General features: G+C 44.2%; 1 protein-coding gene across 1 annotated transcript in view; it reads right to left on the reverse strand.

Annotated features, from left to right (window-relative positions):
* PAWR (pro-apoptotic WT1 regulator) overlaps window positions 1-5779 on the reverse strand; it is a 75065-nt gene extending 69286 nt beyond the window's left edge. The window contains 5 exon segments of the mRNA XM_040062734.2: window positions 4845-4994; window positions 4996-5255; window positions 5258-5285; window positions 5287-5460; window positions 5693-5779. Of these exon segments, the coding sequence (XP_039918668.1) occupies window positions 4845-4994; window positions 4996-5255; window positions 5258-5285; window positions 5287-5460; window positions 5693-5779 (699 nt within the window).
* Between the last annotated feature and the right edge of the window lie 13601 nt (window positions 5780-19380).

A 19380-nucleotide genomic window follows, 5' to 3' on the forward strand; every position in this document is an offset into this window, starting at 1 on the left:
AAGATAAGGATAGCTTACCATGTGCTAAAAAAGGATGGAAAAAAAAGAAGATATGCTCTGTGAACACGTATTCTCAGGAGACTTGGTCAAAATCAGAATTCACAAAGGTATTAACAGCAAAACAAACTGGATATAAACAATCTCAATACAATTCTTTTATCAGAACCTGAAAATGATTGTATTTACCTTGCCACATCTGAAGGAAGAACTGTAAATGGAATTATAATAAGATGTGTTTACCAGACGAAAGCATCAGGACAATGGTTTAACCTATCATGAATGGTTGTCCAGGTCAAATAAATGTATTTCAGACTTCCATTGTAACACTACTACATCTGCATGAATGGCAAATGCAGGGTTTTCTTCTAGTATTTTGACAACCACTATTGAGGCTCTTTTTTCCCCCAACACATGCAAAAAGAAACAAGTTGTTTCACAGTAATCAGATGTTAGACAATTGCAAAGACACTACCTCATTAAGATATAACATGAGACACTTTAATCCTCAGGTAGGGAATCATTAAGAAAGATAATGCTGAACGCAAACTTCTAATCAAAAGAGCACAGTATAGGATTCCACTCCTCTCTCTAGTTTCCAGCCATTCAAGAGAGGATTTCAATTCCTTCACAACACACACAGTAATTGCTATGCCTGACACATGTAGCACTTCAATTTTCTTTACACTTTTCCAAATGGAAACACAGCAAATTTCTGTTAGTCTCCTCAGCTGAGCCCACTGGACTTCTCTAGTAGTAGCAACACTTCTTCCCCGCAGAAGCACTCCCTGCTCAGCCTACTTACAAGGCTGTTGTTCAGTGCAACCCCTACCAAGCACCACATATGCAGTGCCTTCTAAACACATAGGCAGACTCCTGACAGGAAGCCATCAGAGGAGTTGCAAGAAGTGATATCCTTACTGCTGTTCATAAGACAAGAGATGAAGAGAGACTGGCTGAACAGCCTTTGCAGAGTCCATATCTGAATCACTTCTACCTTTCACTCCCATGACAGTATTTCCCACTACCAGGTCAGGAGACTGCTGTGTCTTGTGGTCTGGCAGCCTTAGGTACAAAATACATAAATCAGTATCCTTACACCTTTTAAAAACCATTCATCGCCCTGCTATTAACAAAAGAACATTTCTTAGATTACTTCCATCTGGTTAAGTAAAAATGTAAACTTTATCTATACTGTACACATTGCATAAACCCAGCTATGTAACTGTCCTTCCTAAATAAAGCAACATTTTGATTATATATAGATCTTTTAAAAAAAAAGTAACCACAAAAAATACTTGTTATTCTCCTTTTCGGAGTTCAGAAAAAAAAAAAAACAAAAACAAAACAAAACCAAAACAAACCAAAAACAAACCAAAAAAACCTTACTCACACAGCTATATCAGCATCATCCTCAAATGTAAAGTTACAGAAGTAAAGCTGCAGTTTCACCAGCGCAGCTTGGTTTGCTTGGAGCTGGACATAATCATGATAACAATATAAAACATAACTCTCACCCTGTATGTGGATCCTCACAAAGCACTGTCAGTGAATAATGGGAGCTCCGTGTTTCTTAAATAGGCATTAACTAACAGAACTGCAAATAAGAAAAATGCTGCAAGTAAACTCAACACCTGCATTAAGTGAGTACCTGCAAAGTGAGAAACACATTCCAAACATAATTAAAAATGGCTATAAAAATTAATATTTAGGGAAGGAAACATACACAGTAATGATAACTGCATATAATTCAGTTACCTTTTACAACCTGAAGAATTGTTATGAATCAACAAAACCCCAAATTCCACAGCACTTAATATTTAGCCCATTTTCAAGAAACTACTTCATGATCACTGAAAGGAAAAACGTGTTCTGAAGCCATTTTCTAAAGTCACCATTACTTAGATAAGCACTAGTGCTGAGAAGGTAAAAAAACAGCCTTTATTTTTATCATGGTGGGCTCTAAATACCAAGCACTGTCAACTTCCAACCTGTCACCATCTGTTTTCACAGCTTCCACTATGGTTTCTGTCTTCCACAAACATCTATACAAAACATGTATACAAAATACACTTAAGACACAGAACTCTTTAAGAACTGGCCCTGCTACCTTCGCAACTGAACAGGAGAGAAAATTAATCATTAATGAGTATTCTGCTACATTTTTCATGCCTGTTTCAAGATAGCTGAGACAACACAAATTTTCTGATTCTGCCATCTTCCTATCAATAAATTCTCCAGCTGCATTGCAAAAGAAATTAAATCCTACTTCTTTGGGGGAAAACCCATGCTTGTATTCAGTTTTGGGCAAGAAAAGCTTTTAGACACTTGTAACTTCTAGGGTGCATTTTTTTCAACAGGTACCTATTTTAATTTCAGAGGATCTTATTGGTCACCACAGTGGCAGGATGATCATAAAAGGGAAAGATTTAGCATAAATGTCTACTTCATTCTTACAAAAATTATTTTATTGAAAAATCAGAAAATGAAACATCCAGCAAAGCTCTAAAAGAACATCTCCTGAGATGTAATTTTAAACATACACCATGAAGAGCTACATGTGGTAAATTCACTGCATATTATTATCAAGTCACTATGTATTGCACAGTAAAGCTATGTCTAGCATCTAGTGAGAAAGACAGCAAGAAACTGGAGTGTTGCAGATTACTCCAACAAGCCATCATCTACATCACAGCCTTCTTTTGTCTGAGAGCTTCAAATGACCAGTTTGAATCAATATTTTAAAACATTTTCCCATGACTACAGAGCTGCTTGAAACACATGACAAGTAAATTGTCTGTAAAGCCATTAACCAGTAAGTAGGTACTCACATTTGACACTGGAGACTGTTCTTGAAGCTGTTCATTACCAGGAATAATCTAGTGTTCCCTAGCTAAACAATTATTAGGAATGCATGTGGCAATGAATAAAACATTTAAGAAAGTTGAAATATGGAAGAGAGATAGCTCTGCAAAAGTATATGCTGGTTAAAAAATGCAAACACTTACTAGTAGCAAGCTTCCCCAATAACACGTTGTACAACAGTATCTACAGTTATTAAATTGAAAAAAAATGTGATTAAATGCTTAATTGCTAGTTATAGAAAGCAGTTAGTATAAAGGTACAAGAAGTTTCCAAGAAGTGCCAACACGTGGTGACACTCAGCAAAGTGTAGGCCCTCAAAAGTTTAGGGAGCAGGTGAGAACTTGTTTCTTCTCAACACCTAATAAATATGGTTACCCTTAATAAATAAAGACACCCTTAGAAATGCAGCAAATTCAAACACAGGATTCTAACAGCTGCTGAGCAAGGAATGTGTTTTCCTGGAAAGCAAGACATATTTTGAGTAATACCTTAACAAAACAAAGAAACAGAAACCCCAACCACCATCAAACTCACCAAAACTAGCAAACCCAAACCACACCACCAAAAAACTACCACAGGAACAGCAGTTCAAAAAACTAGGACATTAGTCTCATAGAGCAAAAAGAAACGCACTGCTAAAAACCAACCAACCAAGAGTACAAACTAGGGACAGGGTACACAACAGAGATCCCTAAAATGTCTTTTCATACAATCCCTGCTGCAACGTGCAAAGCCATTACTGACTGGGCTAGGACTAGTTCACTTAGAGAAGTAAGATGGAGCATTTTAAGGTTCCTATAAAAGGCACAAGGGGCAGGTATTTAAAGGGGTCCGTATAAAACAAACAAGGAACACTCTATGTGGCTTGCACACTCCGAAACAAAAAAAAGCCTAAAAGAACTCACTTGTATTCACCACTTTACAAAACTATAATACTGAAGACCTATGCCAAATTTCTTTACCTCAAACTAAAGAGTATGCAAGTAATTATTCTCAAAACCCACAGTTATGAAGATTTCTACTGCTCCTGAAACTCATTTCTCAACTTTCCAAGACCAACTCACAGGAAAGTATGTGCTGTGAAAGTGCCTAGGATGTCACAAGCAAGGGTTAGTAACTTCAGGTGTGAAGAACAGGATTTCATCTTCTCCTGCTTCTTCAGAAACAAAGATCTTTAATCTTCTACTTACTTTAATAATCTATAATATTAACCAAAAGAAACTACAAGTTTTTTCTACAAATATGGTCATCACCACTACTAGTGAAAAACTGTAGACAGAAATCCAACTCTGTTCAAAGTTTCCTGTGGCCTTTCTTATTAACTGCAAAACAAGCTAAAAGCTTAGTTATCATTCTTTCTGAATTCCTCCAGAGTATTACAAATCAATGCCAGATTTTTACACTAGTAGCAAACCGCAGAGGACAGTGGTGTTGGCTGATAAAAATATCTTCTCCCTCAAGAAATGTTCTTTAAACCACTACATTTTTTCCAGTGCAGGAAATTTTTCTGGGTTCCAAATTGAATAATATTTACACCTGAATATCTATTCCAACCTGATAAATAAATTTTCTCTCATTACTATTGTTTTGACCATACTTCAACAGGCACAGTTTAGTCCTCCAAAAGCCCTGAACTTACTCTCCGTCGACAAGAAGCTACAAAACAAAACAAAAAAACGAACAACAAACAAACGAACAAAAAAAAAAAAAAAAAAAAGAAAAAAGAAAAAGAAGCCGCAAGTCATGACAGGTCTAATTTATTTAGGAATAAATGACACCTCATCGGTCCGTCGTTTGGGAGGCCGCCCTGCCCCAGCCCCCGGGGCGGTCCGTCCGCCAGGCGCGGTCCCATCGAAGAACCGCTTCGCCCCGGCCCGCGCGGGGAGCGGCGAGCGCTCGGCAGCAGCACCGGGGCTTCTTCGCTCGGCGGCCCCCAGCGGCAGCGGCACCGCTGCGGCCGCGCCCCCTAAGTCCCCGCTCACCTCGGCGGCCGGGATATTCACAACACCTGTCGACATCCTCTTCTCCCTCAGCTTCCTCTTCTCGATCTGCCCCTTCCCTTTCCTGGCGCTGGGACCCGAGCTCTTTCCCTTGGCGGCTAGCTTCTCCTCGCCCTCGGGGGAGCCCGGTGCGGGCGGCGGGCTCGGCCCCGCGGTTCCCGACGAGAGCCGGTGGCGGCTCCTTGTGGGGGGCGCCGAGGCCCAGGGCGGCGCTGGCGAGGCTGACGCAGTTCAGCGTCCCGCCGGCGGGGGGCGCCGCGCGGTCGGGGGGCAAGTTGTTGTTGTTGTTGTTCAACTCGGCGGAGGGGCCGCTCCCCGCAGCACGGGGCTCCCCCCCGCCCGGTGCGCCCGGGGCCGGCGGTTGCCTGTTCGCCCGCATCTTCTCCCGCTTTGCTTCCATTCCTCCAGAAAGTCTGTGGTGCTGGCCCCCGGCGCTGCGGTAGCCGCCGGTCGCATGTTCCCGGCGGGCTGGACGGCGAACCGCCCCCACAGCACCGCTGCCGCCGCCCGCCCCGAGGCGGCTCGGGTGCTGCCCGGAGAGGAGAGGTCCCGGCGGGTCGGCCGGGAGAGACGGGGGCGGGGCGAGGCTCGGGAGAAGCTACAAACACCTGGAGACGCAACAATAGAGGGAACAGTGAGTCGTCCAGCCGCCTCCGACGAACTCCCCGGCAAGGCCCCCGACACAAGGGGAACGGGTTCTCCATCACCGCCCGCCCCTCGCGGCCCGCTTCGGCTCCCACGTTCAGACCGGGCCGCCCGGCCCCGGCGCGGCCGCCCCTCGCTCCCCGGGCTCCCCTCAACCCTCACAGCGCGGGGACGGCCGGCGGTACCCGCCTCCTCCGCCCGCACGCTGACGGCCACGACTGGCCCCGCCCCATCAGGCTCGCCGTCCTCGGCCCCGGGGCCATCGGCGCCATCCCCCCGAGGGCCCGGTTTTTTGCCATCACCCCCGCCGCCCGCTCGTGCTCTGACCGGGGAGCCCGCGTTCCCGCGCGGCAGCGGCTGCGGGGCGACGGTGCGGCCGGGCTGCTCTACCTCCCGCCCGGCGGGGCCAGCCGCTCCGGCACTGCACAGCGCCGGCGGCACCAGGTGAGCGGCACCGCATCCCGCCGTCCCGGAAGGAGCGGCGCTGCCCCGAGCCCTCCCGAGCTCCCTCCCCTTTCCCCATCACGGCGCGGACACAGCCGAAGCCAGAGCGGAAACTGCCGAGATGTACTCGACAATGGGGTAAGGGCGGGGACGCCCCGCCCGGCCCGGTGCGCGCCGCGACCCGACCGCGCCGGCCGCCGGCCCGCAGCGGTGCCCCTGGCACCTGCCCCGAACGGGCGTCGGCGCGGGAGCGGACACGGACCTCGGCGCTCCCGGCTAACGGCCAGCGACCGCTGGAGAGGGAGAGGGGGCGCCGAGGCAGAAGCGGAGCGGAGTGGGGACGAGCGGGCCGGGATGTCGCCGGGCCCAGCCGCGCTCCGCTTCCCGGCGGCTTTTTAACGGACGGCGGGGGCGGGGGCTGCCGGAGCCCCGCCAGGAGGGGCCGGAGAAGGTGGTCTGGTGTCACACCCCTCCACGGGGGCTTTGCCAAACCCGCCCCGCACCTGCCGCAAAGCCTCGGCCGAAGCGTCCCGACGTGTGGCCGCCCTGCCGCGGGGCAGGTGCAGGGCGCGTTCCTGGGGCGGGGCGGCTCCCCGGCACCGCCGGCCGCTGCCACCGGCGGCGAGCCGAGGAGCCGCGTGCCGAGCCCGCGGCTTCGCTGGCATCAGGGACACGCCGCTGGGAGCGCCGGCTTGGCCTCAAAGCGTGGTGTCGCCGCTGCGCCGTGCGGCGGGGGCACGGTGGAAAGAGCTCGAGGTCAGTGGCTCCCGCAGCAGAGTGACTTCCTCTGGGCTGCGCCGGTGCTGGGCAGGCTGCTGCTAGCCTAATGGAAGTTCACCTCCCGCGGGCGGAAGTTGGGGAAGATCCTGTGTTTTCCTGACATTACAAGAAACCAGGATTCAAGGGGTTTCCGCCAGTCGTGCTGCAAAGACTTGACAGATGTCTCGTTTATAAATAATAACAGCCTCAGTGGGGAAACCTGACTGGGTTAAATGCTAAGAAAAGCGAACATGCAAGGACCGTGGTGGGAGCATGTGCTATCTGTTGAACAGCTTGCGTAAGTGATAAGATGGATAAACCTTCACGGAAAACTCAGCTTTTTTTTGTTTGTTTGTTTGCCCAAACTCACTGTGTCTTAGTAGCACCCTGGAAAATTGGTCGTGGTGCTTTTGAAAATCATAGTTTTCAATAGACTCGTGGCTTGCTTAATCCTGCTTTATTGGTGGTATGCTGAGGGAAAGGAGTGCATCCATGCCACCTTTCCAACTGGCTCAGGACAAGATACCAAGCTTACATTGGTCAGAGGAAATCCGTATAACCTGGATTTACCTAGCTGACGGAGCACATGATCACCTTTTCATCACCTTTTCTCCCCTTTCAGATTCAGTCCTGAACTTGTCCACCTAGTTAAAAAAAATCAGTAGTACTTCAGAATATAAACTTTGCAGGAATTTTTGGTTTCTTTTTTACAGGAAAAAAATATATATATAGGTGATAGGGATAAAAAAAATATCTAGCAAAGTGGAGCTCCAGATATCTACTGCTAGGCCCTCTGCACAATGTAAATAACAGGATTAGTCCATGTAGCCACTTGTGCCTAAATAAGTCTCTACTTCGTTCTCTTTCACAGCAATGGGCACAGTCTCACCCTGCTAACCTTCTCTGCTATTCTGGTGATCATTTATTTACTTGGGCTTTTCACTGAACTCATATCTGATTTCTGCTCTGGTTGGTTTTAGGGGTGTTTTTTGGTGTGGTGGTTGGTTTTGAACATGCCTTTAAATGTTTGTATATGTGGAAGTTAAGCTGCAGTTTCATCACTACAGATGAAACATCTTTCAGGCCAAGGGAAAATCCCCGAACAAAACCAGCTAATTGTTCAGTGTTGAGTTGGAAAGCTGTAAATATGCAAAAAAATAGATGGCAAAAACATAGCTCTGGACTAAAGCTACTCTTTACTACTTGGCACTTTACTACCTGCACTCTTATCTGTAGAGTTTTTAAATTAGACAAGTACTCAATTGTATTTCTAGAAAACGTAATCTAGAAAAAGGATTTCTGATATGAGTTCTTGTCTTTCCTATCATGTAATTTTTTTCCATTTATACAATGAAGAGCTTTTCTTGAGAGATTCATGTAACTGTGACAATAACAGTATTACACCCTCATTATTACACACCATGAGCAGCCCAGCTGGCCAAATATTAGAAAAAAAAGTCATATTAGAAAGTTGTTACTTACAGCATGTTGTGTATATTGAGAAATATAACAATGTATTTTAGTTCTTAGGACACCCTCAGTTCTCTGTTACCCCAGGTCATGCCAGCTGCTCCTGGAGCGCCTCTCTCTGTGGTAATCTGTAGCAGCTAGTAAGGCTTAGGTGTGCCTGCCCCGCTTCACATCCCATGTGCCCACCTTTCTTATGTATAGGAGCTGACATGTCCAGGCTTTAGCTGCATCTACCACTGCTGTTGGATTTTTTTTTTTTTTCCTCTCTACTGTAAAAAACATTGTGAGGTTGGTTTTTTGGTTGTTTGGTTTTTTGGGCTTTTTTTGTGCCAAAAAGGCTTTGTTTGCCTTACAGTCTGTTATAAATTAACAGAAGTTATGTTGCAGTGAGTGAGGTTGGGCTTAAGTGCCCAATACAAAAATGCTGACTGTCAGATGTTGCATCTCAATAAGGTTGTCTGTGCTGGAGAGCTTCAGGGATAAAGTCCCAAATAGTTTAAGTATCACACTGCATGTTTTCCTCTGCCACAAGGGAGAACAGCTTAATAGCTTGCAAACATTTTTAGAACAACACTTTCCTCTTTCTTACAAAGAAAAAAAAAATCTTCAGGATATTCTTAAGTCCTAGAAATACAATTAATTTTATTAGCTGCGTTTTACCTGGCGTAATGATAAGGGTCCTTAAGCCTTAAAATAGTGGTTTTTATATATTCTGGAGTGTGATTCTTCCCTAGAGGTAAAATTACCAGCAGGATTGGGTAGCATGATCTTGATCTCCTTTGCCATGGAAAAAAAATACTTCATTTTTCAATTCAGAGTAAAACCCATAATTCATCTTTAAATTCTCAAGAAAATTAACTGCATTTTGGGGTTGGGTACTTCAAAGCTGCCTCCTTTGTAAAGGGTTGCAAGCTTCTTGAGATCTTTGCAATTTCTTCTAGAGATTCAGCCAAATTTTCCAGCCTTATTAAGGTTCTGAATTCAAGTTTATCTGAAACATAATCTTTTCTGGAGTGGCAATTTCCAAGGGCTGGAAAATAAAATAGAGACCATAATAACATATTGATGGCTGAGGGGAATTAAGGACAACATCCAATTCCTGCCTAATGTCTGTTCACTTGTTACCCATCATGCTCTGAGCTTAGCAAACCTTTGTTATATACACTCATGCCCATATGTTCTTCACTGAAACATTCCCTCCATCTCACCCTCTTCAGCATCTCTCCCCAAAGTCTCTGTTGAGTTTACTTGCCTGATTCTCAAGCACACATGTTCTTCCTTCTGCTCCAGACTTTACTTTGCCTCTGCCTATTACCTGAATTTCCATGAAGCTCTTCCTCTTAGTGCACCTGTCTACTGCTTCCCATACTGGATCCCCTTTGAAGTTCATTCACTCAGCATTCTTCATCTTTTTTCTCCCAATCCAAACTTTTTCAGTCATGTACTTGTTCTACCTTCTTTACCACTTATACTTTATTAAGCTAGGTTTATTTAGCTTGCTCTGGTGCTGTCCCACCTAAATTTTCCCCTTCTGTTGCTTTAAATTTTACCTGCTGGATAACCCTCACCCATGTCACTGTATCCTAACTAACCCATCTACCTACTTATTTCTGCACTATCCATCCAGAAATGCTGTGGCTTAAATTTGCTGTGACTGAGTGAAATCTTACGGCCATCTTTTGTAGGAACATCTGTTCTTTTATCCATAAAATTTCAAAAACTCTCTTTAAACTTTTCACATTAAATCTCTGCTGTAACTTCTGGCTGATCTTCCTGTAAATTCCATACCTATGTTCCATTACATTTTTATGCCAAATCTCCATGAAAGTAAAATGGTCTTCAAGTATATACTTCTCTTTTTTAACCTTTTATTGCTAATGGTCTTGGGTGTTTTTGTCTAAAAGCAGGTGAACTGCTATCCCTTTCAATTTAATATCACTTTCTGTTACTTCTGAGCTATGCACACTGTTCTGAGAGGCTTAAGACTATCATCAGGGATTTTTCATTTCCTCAGCTTTTCTTCTAGAAATTGATTAAGTTATTCTCTTTTTTTTCCCCTCACCACAGACTGAGACTATAGTGCCAACCTTCTGGCAAGGTTTTCCTCTGTAAGGTTCTAACAACTCTTTATGTTCTAGTTGCTGTATTCAGTGGTTTAACTGGATTGCTTTCTTATGGTTTGTATGGTTTTCTGCAAACTTGTACAAATCTGACAATCCTGCTTTTAATGAAATGCCAGTTTAATCCTATTTGCTGTGCTACTGAATTGGATGCTTAAACCCTTTTTTTTCAAGTGCTAGGATCTGATTTGAAATCTTGTGTGTAAATAAAAGAGAACTTTGTGAAATAACTGGATTTATCAGGAGGCATTAGCATTCAAGATCTGTCCTATAGTACATCCTCTGGTCTTGTTTCTGTATGTGTTTTATCATTCTTGAACTCTGCTGTCATTTGACCAGAAAGCTATGTAGTCTCTTTGAACTAGTTTGGTTTGACAGACAAACTAGTATTGTTTCTTGCAGCAAAGTTTATTCATCTGTCTGATGGAAGAATGTGGTATCAAAAGGCAGAAAACAAACTGACAGATGTTCGCTTGATTTTTTTTTTTTTTTTTAAGTGTTTCAGCTTAGAGTATGAAAAGCTAATGCAGAGATTGTTACCTGTCCCCAGCTGGCAGTTGTTGGGTAAGAATGACAGTGGGGATGTGAACGGATTTGGTATCTGCACAGATGACTTCAAAAGTGTGATGGGAATGTTTCTGCCACAGTTCCCAGTCTGACTCTGTCAGGTCTGTTGCTGCTGCTCATGTCCTGCACCATGAGGGTATAGAGCAATGACCTGGCTTGTTTTACCTCCTTGCTATTTGTGCTGAGGTTCAGCCAGCATAGTTTTGACAGAGTTTATTGAGCAGCTGTGGTACTCAGTTCTTTTTTTCATCCAAACAGGTACTCTGGAGGGCCAGATTTGAACAGTGAACCAGGCAAGTATGCCCTAGAGCAACTTGTTGAGGAATTGGGAAAAGCAGACACAGTCAAAATGTTAAACAGTGAGGTATAAGGAGGTGGAGAAAAAGCTGATGCTGACAAGCTTCTCAGTGCTTAGGAAAGAAGGGAGGAAACAGTGGATGCTGTAAGGCAGGCTGTAAGTATGCTTGGAGACCAGTTTGCAAAAGGCATAGAAGCTATTCTCCTGATGGCAAATAAGTAGGGCCAAGATATGATCACCATAAAAAAGGAGCACTTTTTAAAAAAAGTTTTTCCCTACTATGAAGGAGCTTAGGGAGCATCTTGCAGCAGAGCTCTTCACTATGGCAGATCCATCAAAATTAAAGAGTTGGAAAGAAACACAACAAATTGAGAAAGTGAAAAATAACAAATTGGCAAAGTGAATGGCAGTGATAAAGTAGCAGATGGAATTCAGTGTAGGGCAACATAAAATTACTTGTGTTGGGACAAATTTTCTAAGACACAATACCACCTGAAGATAGTTGAGCAGCACAGAGTCTGTTGAACTAAAATGCTCCTTCAGAATGTCTGTGCTGCCTTGCCATAAGAATACCAGGGAGCATAACACAGAGGCACTGGATTTGGCCCTGTGCTGGTTTATTAGTCCAGCTCCAGACTTGCCCTTTTGGGAACAAATAGAGATGCTTTGCTCTCTTTGTATTCTTCACAAGAGAGAGCTCTCTCATCTTACAGGATGTAAGCCAGCCTTGGGCATTTTCTAAGGCCTGTCTTTGTGCCACATTGTCCTCTAGAGTCCTGAGTTCTTAGGAATACCCTAAAGGAGCAGCTGGCCTGCTGCCATCTTCATTCTTGGAGAGGCTGCCAGGTTACCCCACTGCTGTGCCATCCAAGATACTGTCTATCACCTTGATGATAAAGAGCTGACTGTACCTCTCCATGTGACAGAAAGAGTATCATAGATGTAAACTGCCTTATAAGATAACCTAAAGTTATCTGAATACCACCTTTGTTCCTTTTTATGATGCTTCCAGCACCTATGGAGTCTACTCATTCTGTTTAGACAGCACCCTCTGACCATATGCCTGCTTTAGTTTTAGATAGTTCTGCAAGAAACAGGGAGTTGGACATAGTGATTCTGTGAGTCCATTCCAACTCAAGATCCTTCTATGACCTCTATGCAGCTAACTCCTAAGTTTAAAACATTGTTAAACAGATTTTTGGTCTGCACCAAGGACAATTCTGTTCTTTCTGTAAATCTAAATGTAAGAAAACAAATGAATAATTAGAAACCAAATCTAGTGGTTCCTGGCTCACTGTCAATCTGTGTCTTGTTGGTACTTGTTACAATTCATGATCCTTCAGGGCTGTTGTGTTGTGGTTTGGGGTTTTTTAATTAACAGAAATCTAACTCATAAGAATTATTTTGATTTTTTTTGTCAAACCAATACAAAGTCAATAAAACTTAATTAGGCCTCTTGATTGTCACTGTGTACTTGGTTAAACTGTTATACCTCATCCTTTTGAGCTAACCTTGTTCAGGTAATGAGTTGCACACAGTAGGAAAATCCAGTGAGCACAAAATTATGCCCCAGAAGAATCATAGTTAAGACTGAGGCATCTCCTCAGACAGCTGACTAAGAAGCTTGGCCTTTGCTGAAATGCAGTAGATGATGCATGCAGAATTTAGTGTGATGGCTTTTCACTATGCTTTGTTTGAGCTATCCCGTCATTTGGAGATTATTTTTCTCCTGCAGCACAATATTTCTAGGGCCTACTGTGCTTCATATGACACCATAATGAAGTTGCCTTGGAAAAGGAATCAGGCAGATATTTCAGGAATTTAGTACTGGTTATTAGTAGCAATCATCTGGAAGTGTCCAAAGGAAACACAAACAACAATCAATCAATGGCAGTGGCGTGTCAGTGAGTTTAAGCAGAGGAGGGGGAAGCACTTGCAAGAGTTTAGAGTGAGTGTGTATGAAACCAAACAGACTAAAAAGGAAGTGAATAGTTTAAAGAACATAAATAAAATATGCATCCTATTAAAAATTTGTTGATATTTTAAAAATATTTTGTTGATATTCATGTAAAATATAATACAATTCATACATTGTATACATTTTATATTTGTATAAAATATCATAGAATTCATATATTGTATATTTTATATTACAACATTTATTTCAATGATATATGGCCATGCTGTAAATATTTAGGGTAAGAGTTTGAGACTGTGAAAATCAGAAAAAAATCTATGTGCCATTGTAATTATTTTATATAAACAAATGTGGACATGCTTAAAAACAAATATTGTGATTTGCTTATAATACAGGATTTGCTGTTTCAAGATGGCAAACTTTAAATACATATTAAAAAGAAGTTTTAAGTTCAAAAGTTGCTTGAGAGAGGACAAGCTGCATACTTCAGCAAACCCTCAGTCAATGATCAGTTTATTTATTCCCTAGCATTAGGACCCAACAGGCATCCCCTTATCAGTTTGCTTTTTTTGTAAGACACTCAAAACAAAATGAAGGAAAACTAGAAAATTGTGAATGATGTCTGCACATACTTTGATGGGTTGAAAATAATAAAAAAATGTAAGACCTTTCACTCTGGAAACTGTTTTGAGGTATGGAGCCTATGAAAAATACTGCTGATACCTGAGCAGGGGAATAACTGGATTGAGTGGAAACAGGTGACTTTTAGGAGTGGGCTTAGTTTATGGTAAAACCACCCCCTTCTATTACAGATAACCAAGAGTAGGTGGGAACTCATTGGCTGGGTAGAGACATTCCTGCTGGGCAAAGATTGCATTATCATTGGGGAAAAACAGGAGATCCAGTGGTCAGGAAAAGATTAATGGGGTCTTTGAAACCATTAGGGATCTAAGAAGCTCAGGATAAGACAGTGTGAGGAAAGGGGAGTGGGAGGTGATGAACAGAGGCTGAGGGAGAGCATGCAGTGGTGAGGCTGCTGCACTTGTGGAGTGAGGAATTGTGGACAGCAGAGAACTCAGCCAAAGACAGAACTGGAGCAATGAGCTCTGGAAGAAGTAACCGGTGATGAGGTCTGCGGGGGGAGTGGAACGGGAGAGAGAAGTGGCAAAGGAGTAGAAAGTGCAAGAAGCTAGCAGAAGGATAGGAGGTGGTCTGAGGGACCGCAAATAGGCAGCAAGTACAAGCAGGACTGAATGAGAGTGCTGGGATCTGAATGTCGATAGTCGGGGTGGCACTCAAGAGCAACTGAGAAAACCAACAGCTGAGGTGAGGGGGACATGGAGGAGCGGCTGCTCTTTCCAGCAGCTGTGGCATGTCGGTAAGCTTGTAGTGACTTGTTGGTAAAATATGAAGGAGTTCTTGCACTCAGTGTCTGCATGTAGCAATCCTGAGTGCCACTCCCCATACAAGGGGAAATTTAGACAGTGCTCAAGGTCCCGGGGGAAGTTACTTCTGGGGTCTTTTATGGCTATCTCCAGGGATAACAGGGAATGTAATTAGACTTCAAAGCCCTCTCTTGCACAGAAAATAATTATATATGGTAGCTTAGAAATAGGGCAGAACCCCATCCATGCAGAACTGAGGAGAAAAGGCTGAGGAGATCAGAAAGATGTGAGTGCCCACAGTATACTGCACCAGAGAAGAGACTTAAGAGAGAGCTACAAGGACCTCACAGCATACAGAGAGCTCTGGTCACACAGCGAAGCAACACACAGATGATACTGAAAGGGGGCTGAGCAAGAAGGAGTTAAGGAGTGTTTCGGCATTTCAGCCAAGCGCAGTGCTGCTAGGAACCGCTGATTTGACAGCTTTTGATATGGGGGATTACTTTTTTTTTTGCTGTCCCTCTCTCCTCTCTGTAGCAAAGCTGTCCTGTGCTGCCCGGTGTCTATTCCTAGTCCGTCCTTCCCCTCAGTACGGGAGTGCTCACGGTGCAGGGGGTGCCGGCCGCACTCACACGGATCCGTCCGCCGCACCGAGTGCCCAGCCCTCCTTGGTTACAGTTTCTGCCTCCTGATGGGATGGATTTCAGCTCACCAGCCGAGCCCAGCGCGCTCTGCCATTCTCAGGGTGTCAAGCTCCCTTCGCAGGCTTTCAGTATAAGATATTTTGAAGTAGCCCTTGCCGCCTTCAGACTAACCCAGTGCGTTCCTTATGTCGATGAATTTGAGATTGCTGTTCTCTGCCACACTTCACCAGTCATACTAGGCCTGGCTCAGTTTACATGAGAGGCAGAGCTTCCTCCAGGCACTGTCGTTTGAGCCATTCCTATGCACGGTGTCGAGGGCAAAGCCGGGGGGGGCGGGGGGACGACAGGTGAAACAGCCGTGCCGCGCTCCCAGACCGGAGAGCGGGCTCAGGCGCCGTGCCTCGCTGCCTGGCCAGAGCCGGCCGGCACGGCGGCCGCTGTCCCGCGGGGAAGCTGCGGGAGCCCGGCAGGAGCCCCAGGGGAGCCCAGAGGGAGCCACGGAAGCCCGGGAGAAGCGAAGCCGTCTGGTGCCACCTCCCGGCTACGCCGCCCGCCAGCGGCCGTTCCGCGCTGGGAACTCCTCCACGGGCTGTAAACTGATCTCGGTGTCATTATTTCTAGGCAGAAACTGGTAAAGTAATATTAGCACTTCAGTAGTATAGCTTCCGTTCCTTCCCTCTTTTACTTCTTAGCTGGGCCTTTTTTATGCACGGGACTAAAGAAGCATCATAAAAGCCTGTAGTGAAAACGCTCTTATTTTCATAAAGCACAAAGAGTGGCTGAGGCTGCATTAACGTGCACTTACTTAACATAATGCACCGCAAATAGCGACGGATTAAGTGGGAGGAAAGAATTTAGTCTAATTTGGTATTTTTCGTACAGGTGAAAATAGGTGAGCTTCTGACAGCTGAAGAATCACCCACGCTATCTGCAGTTGATGTAAATAGGGATTTTTATTTTTAAATAAACTTTTTCATTAAATCTTCTTTCTGGGCAGTGACTACACTGTGTGCCAAGATGCGTATATATCGTGTAATTTTGTGTAGATATTTATTTTGTACCAGCTAATGTAAAAACTTATGCTCTTTTCTTTGGCAGACTTGGGGTATAGGCCCATGTAAACCACAGAGAGCAGCAGCTTCATTTTAGCTGCAATGCAGCAATTCTCTCAGATGAGGTCTGTCTTTTCTGGAATTAGAGACATCATTTAAATGTGTATATAAACAGCCACAAACAAGGGCAACCAGACTGTTTTCTGTCCGGGGAGAGATCAAGGTCATGGGGGAGGTGCAGCAGCCAGCCCTGCTGGGGTCCTACCTGAAGCAGCGTGACAGGCGCTGGTTTGCTCAAAGAGCAATTCAGCCCAGTGAGTCTCTGCTCCAATGACTCTTTAGAGCAATGGGGGGAGCACAGGAAGATGGTACCAAATACATAAAGAGGTTCTTTCCCATCATCCACCATACTTGATTGCGTTGTTTTTTCTTTCTTCTCCAGTGAATAAAGCAAAGCGAAAAGACCACACCAGAAGATGAATCGCGCTGTCTCAGCTAACTATTTCTGCTAAGCTTGAATAGGTTTACAAAACAGATGTGTAGAACCCAAGCAAGGGCAAAATAATTAGAGTTGGAATGTGGGGCTTTTGTCCCTGCTGTAATTGTCCCTGGGCCAGATGAGAAACATTAGACATCCAACAGGTGATGTTTTCAGATGAAAGAACGGAACAGTTCCTGCTTTCTCTAAAGGCTACATACTTTTCCTATCTAATCAGTGATACAAAATGGGGAGGTGCTGACACACGCAGGAATAGCTGATTACCTCATCAGTATGGCAGCAGCTGTCCCTTTAAAGTAAGCAATTAATTGTGAGTTTGGGAGGTTTTGTTTTGCTTTTTAATTCTGCCCTTGGTGCAGGAACCTGCAGTCATCTTTGGGACTGTTCTAGTCTTATTTCACACCTATACTGAGGCCAAGCACAATTTTATTTGCTACTACTCTCTAACCAGCTCCACTGCTGCTCCTGCAATCAAAACAAATGTAAAGCAAGTAACTCCAGTTCCAGCATTTTTTTCACTCGTGTTATTAGTGGCTTTAAGAACTTGAGGAAGCTGAATCACCACAGATAAATGTAACAGCGTGTACATAACCATGAACAGCAAAAGCTTGTGAAAAACTTGAGAGCATTTCTTCTGTTCCTCAGCAGAGAGACTGGCTTATCCCTATGTGCGGAAAAAAACTCAAATTTCACAGAAGTGACCAGCAGAGTTGCAACAGAACTGTTCAACAATCTTTAAAGCAAGTGGGAAAGCAACCCTCTGCAATGCAGTGGCAATTGTTCCTTCTGTCTCCTTCAAAATACCCTCTCCCCAGAAACTGTGTAATGGCTGTGGAGTTTGTTTTGTTGGATGTTTTAAAGGTATACTATATAGCGAATTTGTGTCATGCTTTGCTGTGGATCATAACTGCTAATTAAATTTAATTTACAAAACATTATAAATTCCTCAGTTGCACAATTAAAGCGCTGTCATTATCTACTGGCCACACTGTACCATGTCAAGTTAGAGAAACTGGAGCTACTACTAAGAGGTGAAGTGACTTTAAGTATAACTAAAAATGAGGCTGCTTACACCTTCCATACTGCACAGGCTTGAGGCCTCAGGTGCCAAGAGCCCTTACCCACTCTTCTTTCTAGGAAGGCCCAGCCTGGAGCTTCCCAGGACCCATAGCTGCACCACATTTCAATATGGCAGATTTGGCCGCCTCCATTTATACTTCTGTCATGAGACCACAAGCAACAGAGCAGAGACAAAAGGGTCCATGTCCCTTTCCTTATGTGCTGCTGAGATGAGTAATATCCCAAGATGGTCATAAAAGGTGAGGTGCCAGCTGTCAGAAGTCAAGACCCTTCCAGGATCACCAGAACAAGTACAAGTCAGTGTAATGGTTATTTCATACTTGATTTAGAAATAAACTAATACCTCCCTTGAACAGTGTTATGAGCCAGCAGCAAGCCGTAACTCATACTGTTGGCTGCAGTGGACATTTCTCTGGTCTGGAGTTTGGATGAGACAGGGCCTTGAACTCTTGACTTGGGGCCAATTTTGTTTTGATGCCATCACGCAAACCATTCATTTTCTGACAGGGTCTCGCCTTTCCTAGTCTGACATCATGGTGTATTTTTTTGTACTTTGGTGTAGATTTCCTGTCTACCATCATATTTTGGCATTATGACATCAATTTTGACTATAAACCTCATGGTTATGCCAGCTAGCAGGGATAGGAGCCTTCTCAGATGGAGTCCATTTGTGTCTGATAGAGGTGAAATAATTAAAATTTCTCCCTCGGTGCACACCTCCTAAGGCAGGTATCCTGAGAAACCCAAAAGCATGTCTTTTCCTTGTCTAAAACATATGTAAGTAACTACTCTTCCTAAAACAGAAATGAGAAAACCCTGGTATGGCAACCCATTTGCTCTTGCAGCAGCAGATGAACAGCGGCCAGGAATACTGGACAGGTAAGATAAATACCATTTTAATGTTCATGCAAGCGCAATCCAAGTTTAGCTGGGATAGTATTTCTAAATGAGTGAATTCTGAGATTCACATTTTGTACTTGGTGCTGAGTCAAACAAACACACTGACCTGCATACTATGAATCACAACTCCACTTTTGGGGATCTGGAAAGAAAACAGCAGTAAAGCAGTATGTAGTATGAATTAGGAAGGCTCAGAGGAAATTGTTTGTAAGGGAGACAAGGTGGGCAAAAAATGAAATTCCAGCTCCTGAGTTTTTTCTTCTAGGCAACGGCTGCTGTTTGGAGCCATAAAGGTCAGGCAGCCCTTATACAGCTATACTTCCTGCACTCTCCTCTCACTGAGTGTCCTGCACTCATTCCTCCTCCCCAGGTTATGGCTCCCTCCATGGCTGGAGCTGGTTCTGGGCAGGCTCTTTGCCTCTTCACTCCATACCAGCTACTTCCATAACTTTGTATTTGATGTTAACTCTGGACACTGTGACAAGTCCCCCGATAATCTAAGTTGCTGGTTTGAATTACCATTTAAGGCATTAGTCATTTAAGGAAGCTTGTCATAGTCACTAGCCAGCAATAATGCACTTCTTACATGCAGTCTCCTAAATAATAAAACAGTCATCCATGACCCATTTTTCTCTCTGTTGTAGCTGGATTTTCTGGGGATGTAACAGATCTTCAACACAACCAGGAACAATAAGGCAATAACATGAGTTTAGCAATTGCTTTGTGAGATTAGGTTA

The sequence above is a fragment of the Hirundo rustica genome, chromosome 4, assembly GCF_015227805.2.
Source record: "Hirundo rustica isolate bHirRus1 chromosome 4, bHirRus1.pri.v3, whole genome shotgun sequence".
Classification (NCBI taxonomy): Eukaryota; Metazoa; Chordata; class Aves; order Passeriformes; family Hirundinidae; genus Hirundo; species Hirundo rustica.